The sequence below is a fragment of the Herpailurus yagouaroundi genome, unplaced genomic scaffold (genome assembly GCF_014898765.1).
Source record: "Herpailurus yagouaroundi ecotype Mexico unplaced genomic scaffold, PumYag 77, whole genome shotgun sequence".
NCBI classification, from domain to species: domain Eukaryota; kingdom Metazoa; phylum Chordata; class Mammalia; order Carnivora; family Felidae; genus Herpailurus; species Herpailurus yagouaroundi.
In genome coordinates, this window is record NW_024412388.1 from 27,478,587 (window position 1) to 27,484,222 (window position 5,636).

Below are 5,636 nucleotides of genomic sequence, written 5' to 3' on the forward strand. Positions count from 1 at the left end.
TGGATGGCAAACCCTGCCTTCAGGCATTGAGATTTATTGAAACACTACATACATATTAAAACATCTTTATATACATTTTCCCCATTAAAAGATTACAAATATACAAATTCTCTCAAAGTCAGCATCTTGTGTATTAGAAACAATTGTAGAAAACCTATACCCTAATTCCAGCAATTAAATTGGTGTTTCCCATTTGCCAATAAAAAACTGGCACAATTCATCCAATTTCTCAAGTCCAGCTCCTGTCACTGAAACCACAGTATTCACATGGAACGTTTTTCCAAAGCAGCAGTGACACTCAGTTCTAAGGGGGGAAAAGATCTGCCTAAAGTTCTAAGAGCCTCATGATTTTTCAGGGAAAACTGGGAGTGGGGGGAATTACGTTCAACAATATTTTGATTATAAACTCCATAGTGGTCTTCTTTCTAAATAAGTAATGACAGATTAAAGTGTCCTCTGGTCAGGGCAATGTAATAAACCCAGCTGAATGTGATAAATAATAGTTATATTTTTGTGTGTGTCAGGATGAGAAGGGAGGTCCTTGAGCAACATTGTTGCACGTTGAGAATTTAGTCCCAGGAGAGAGCTCTCTGCACTCCCCATCAGATATGTAATGTGGACAGACACTGGGTGTAACCCTTTATCTTTATCCTTGTAGTCCAGAAAATTAGGGCCAAGATCTTTCTGACTGGGGACCAACTGAGTCCTTATTATAAGGGAAGCAAATGTTAATTGGCAAGTTGAGGCTGCCTAGGGAAGATGCATGCAGGAAAATAGAAGGGACAAGACAAATATAAAGGCCCATCTATTAGTTCCCAGGTCCTCTAAAAAGGCTCTCTTTCACAGAGTCCAGGTCACCATGGTACACGTCTTAGTGTGTGAAGGATTCATTCTGGTGTCAACATTCACTGTTTTCTGTTTTTTTCTGTAATGACACATTTTTTTCTTCGCCTTCTCCTCCTCTAACCACACCTTTCACACCTAACCTCCTCTAACCACCCCTATCAACCCAGGAGGCTGCTAGGACAAAATGTCAAATATATAATGGAGGAAGTGAGCCTTCACCCAAGTACCCATGAGTTATTGTTGTAAACACTGCAGAATTAAGATTAGTGGCTAACCCAAGAAATAATACTAAGAAAGGAAAAAGATGTCCAGAGCCATGCAGTGGAAAGAACTGGAATCTCTGTCCATAATCTTAATGCACTGATTATGAAGGAAGGGGGGCAGGGATCATCCACATGAACATCGATTCCAACCTTCAATGCCAGAAACTTCTCAAGCAGTCTCAACATAGGTGCCACCAACCCTGATGGTGTTAGCTTTCCAAGTATCTGAAGATGCTTTGCTTCAATCCTGAAGTACTATCATCTGTTTTGAGGCGCTTAGGTGAAGGGGATGTCATTAAAGATGGACCCCTTCTCCTTACCTAGAGAGCAGAGAAAGAATCAGGATCAGCTCAAGACCTTCATACAAGTACTTACCTTCAATTAGCTCTTTAGGAACTCATAGTTAAATCATGGATGTTTAGAAAAAAAGAAAGAAATATAAACTTTCCAGGAAAGTTTCAAAGCTGATTACCTACTGGGGGTAGCAGTCCTCTTGTACCTTATGGGGAGTGCAAGATTAACCCTGTAGCATAAGCCTTTAAGTCAGAAATATCTATATTTTCTATTTAAAAATAAATAAATAAATCTTGCTGTGGAGAGCCACCAAACAAGTCCTCAAATTCCCTACCTGAGGCTTAGATGATTCCTTCGCTGCCTCAGCCTTAACAGGAGAAAGTGTGTGGAAGACAAAGTTTCTTAAATTTCGGGGCGCACTGGGGTTGAGGTCAGAGAGGGCAGCCAGTTTCTGAAGCACGGCTTTGGGCTGGTTTAGCAGTGAGCCTGTCTTCAGCTGAAGAGAAAAGAGTCGTTTGGCATCAAATCCCAAGTGTCAAGGAAAGAATGAGAAGTCAGTCCTTCCCTGCCTCCCCCAGGTCTTGAGGGGACATATTCCTACCCCACCAAGGAGAAAAGGAAGAGCAAACTCCTTTGACATCTACTTTCATTTCCTGTAGCCACCTCCCTCCCCTTGATGATAGAGTATTCCCTTAGCCTGACTGGGACCTATATAAACTTGCAGATTATGACATCAGGTTAACAAAGTCCCCAACCAACCTGGTGAGCACTTTCTGGCCTGATGGCTTCAAAAGGATTTCTGAGTAAAGACTTTGGTTCTTGAATAACCACAGTGCGATTGGCTGAAAAGAAAAGACAGAGAGGCTTGTTCTGGGCAAAGCTAGGTAAATTAAACAAGCTAAGAAACCTGTAACTAAACTAAAGCTTTGGAACTCTGATTATTTTATAATGGTGACTTTAAACTATATTAAGTGGCTCCAAGAAGACAGACAACCAAGTTGGATATCGACAAATCATTAACAGTAATAAGAAAAAACAAGAATGACAAAAGTACGGAATAGTCTTTAAAAGCCTCAGCTCTGAGGGTGCCTGGGTGGCTCAGTCAGTTAAGTGTCTGACTTTGGTTCAGGTCATGATCTCACCATTCAGGAGTTCAAGCCCCGCATCAGGCTCTGTGCTGACAGCTCAGAGCCTGGAGCCTGCTTTGGAATCTGTGTCTCCCTCTCTGCCCCTCTTGCTCGCACTCTGTCTCTCTCTCTCAAAAATAAATAAACATTAAAAAAAAAAAATTAATAAAAAAAAAAGCCAGAATTCCTACTCTGAGCTGCCTTAGAAGATAAAGTAAAACCAGCTACATATACTCAGAAGTACAATGTCCACTGTCAAATAGTCTAAGATCCAAGAACACTGTCTTTCCCATCTCTGAGGTGCCTCTTTTTTTTTTTTTTTTAATTTTTTTTTTCATCGTTTATTTATTTTTGGGACAGAGAGAGACAGAGCATGAACGGGGGAGGGGCAGAGAGAGAGGGAGACACAGAATCGGAAGCAGGCTCCAGGCTCCGAGCCATCAGCCCAGAGCCTGACGCGGGGCTCGAACTCACGGACCGCGAGATCGTGACCTGGCTGAAGTCGGACGCTTAACTGACTGCGCCACCCAGGTGCCCCATGAGGTGCCTCTTTAAGACAGTATTGGACAAAGGTCCATGCCTGAGCTGCAACAGCCCCTAAAGGTTGGAGTCACTTCCAAGGCTCCAACACCAACAATCCAGGGGGCTGGACACAGAGGAGGACCAAGAGCTCACCATTTTTCTGTAGTGCTTTGGCTGTAACTTTCTTGGCTAGCATCATAAACTGACTGTCTTCCCCAATTTCTTCTTCTTCAGCTGCAATTTTCCCCTGCTGTGCCTGAAAATAAAAATCAGACAACAATAAAATAAGTCTACCACTTCCAGAAATATTTAGCATAGCCTGGACCTGGGATATCATTTGTTTTCCTTTTTGCAACCTTTGTTGATTTAGACAAAAAACTGATATTGGACAAACAAACATGAATTGAACTGCCCGTGGTAATCTTCTCAAAGCGTAAAAGAAAATTCAAGTATTAAAAGGGACAGCAATAAGTTAGTTGCCCAAGATTTCAAAACTATCCTGACAAGCGAGGTGAGTGGGTCTTTTCCTCCTTATAGAGTCAGAATAGGCGACTTTCCTGCAGACTTCCTACCTGGTCTCGAAGCCACTGCTCTCTTTCAATTCTTTCCTTCCTCCAATGGGCTTCTGTCTCATCAAGCTGCTCTTCAATCTGATCATCATCAGAGTCTCTGTGGAACAAGTCCATCTGGGAAGCATCATCTAAAGCAAACAGTTAAGGCTATCAGCATTCTGCAATCCCCATAGGATAAGGTGCCAGACAGACACAAATGAACTCATCATTTACCATATACCAATACAAGCTAGTCCCATTCACTAATAGAAAGTAAGTTCTAGCCAGGTCCTCCACAATAGACTGCTACAGTTTTGATTTCCACTCACAGTCTTAAACTGGACAAACATGTACATTGTACCATTTATTTCTAACAGCAACATCCAAGATACCTATGTTTTTCCATCGGAATTTCCTCATTCGTCCAGGACCATCACTGTGCAGATCCCCATCAGCAAGGTACCTCTCCTGGTATAAACGTAGCTGTCGCTTATCATCATCCAACATCGTTTTCCTGCAGGAAAAATATGGTGTACAAAACCAGGACCACTCTGGCTGATCGTAGGGCCTGACTTAAGAAACATCCCATTACTCAGAAGGACCTGTTGGGATACTGACATGTGTATTTTCTTGATTTGATTCTGCAGCTCCTCATCAGAAGGAAGTACTTCATCAATTTCTTCCTGTTCATATTCATCAATATCTTCCCCATCATACTCATCTTCACTTCCCACATCACTCCCTGACACTTCTGCCTCGTCCTCCAGGTATTTCTTCAATCTCCTAGAAAATAATTTCAAAGATTAGAAAATGCAATAATGAGGGGCGCCTGGGTGGTTCAGTCAGTTTAGCGTCCAACTTCTGCTCAGGTCATGATCTCACGGTTCGTGAGTTCGAGCCCCATGTCAGGCTCTGTGCTGACAGCTCAGAGCCTGGAACCTGCTTCATATTCTGTGTTTCCCTCTCTCTCTGCCCCTCCCCTGCTCATACTCTGTCTCTCCCTCTCAAAAAAATAAACATTAAAAAAAATTTAAGAAAATGCAACAATGAATACATACACAGATTATGGATGTAATGAGAAAAGCAGAACACAGAGCCATTTCTAATAATAAGCTTAAATTTATAATAATACATTTTGATAATACTTAAAGTCTATCATTTAATATATACTGTGTGCCAATAACTGTGCTTTACAAGCGTCATAGCATTATCTCAGGAGGGAGCACTTTTATTTCCTTTAATTTGCAGTTGAATGAATTGAGATTCAGAGAGTAAATAAATTACCCAAAGTCACATAGCTAGGAGGCAGCAGAGTCTGGATTCAATCAGGTTCTTTAAAGCCAGAACTCCCGGGACGCCTGGGTGGCGCAGTCGGTTAAGCATCCGACTTCAGTCAGGTCACAATCTTGCGGTCCGTGAGTTCAAGCCCCGCGTCAGGCTCTGGGCTGATGGCTCAGAGCCTGGAGCCTGTTTCCGATTCTGTGTCTCCCTCTTTCTCTGCCCCTCCCCAGTTCATGCTCTGTCTCTCTCTGTCCCAAATAAATAAATAAACGTTGAAAAAAAATTTTTTTTAAATAAAAATAAAAAAAAATAAAGCCAGAACTCCCAATCTCCTCTATACATTTGAAACATAACTGCTGGAAAGTTTGGATCATTCTGTTCTGTATTTAAGCTCACCAGTGTTAGGAGACAGTCTAGAGATGGTATGGAATAGAAAGGTAATAGACTGGGATCTCTTACAGCTACCACATCTTGACCCCCGAGTTAGAGACATGACTGAGGCTCAGAGTTACTGGTAAGCAAAGCCACTACTAGTAAGTTTTTGTGACTTCAGTTCCATTGAGAACAAATCTGCTTTCACTTTGGGTTCAAAGTACTGCCATCTACAGTCATGAGTGTCAGAAGTTTGATGGCTTTCTGAAGGTTAATTTTTTTTAAGTTTATTTTTATTTATTTTAAGAGCGATAGAGAGCAAGCAGGAGAGGGGCAGAGAGACAGAGAGAGAGAGAGAGAGAGAGAGAGAGAGAGAGAGA

General features: G+C 41.9%; 1 protein-coding gene across 3 annotated transcripts in view; it reads right to left on the reverse strand.

Annotated features, from left to right (window-relative positions):
* CLSPN (claspin) overlaps positions 1-5,636 on the reverse strand; it is a 32,922-nt gene continuing 27,286 nt past the window's right edge. For all 3 annotated transcript variants that reach the window (XM_040469074.1, XM_040469066.1, XM_040469081.1), the window contains 7 exons: positions 4,222-4,386; positions 3,996-4,117; positions 3,625-3,752; positions 3,206-3,308; positions 2,163-2,245; positions 1,738-1,899; positions 1-1,429 (listed from right to left, as the gene is read on the reverse strand). In XM_040469074.1, the coding sequence (XP_040325008.1) occupies positions 1,319-1,429; positions 1,738-1,899; positions 2,163-2,245; positions 3,206-3,308; positions 3,625-3,752; positions 3,996-4,117; positions 4,222-4,386 (874 nt within the window). In that variant the 3' untranslated portion in view covers positions 1-1,318. The remainder of the gene's footprint in view (positions 1,430-1,737; positions 1,900-2,162; positions 2,246-3,205; positions 3,309-3,624; positions 3,753-3,995; positions 4,118-4,221; positions 4,387-5,636) is intronic.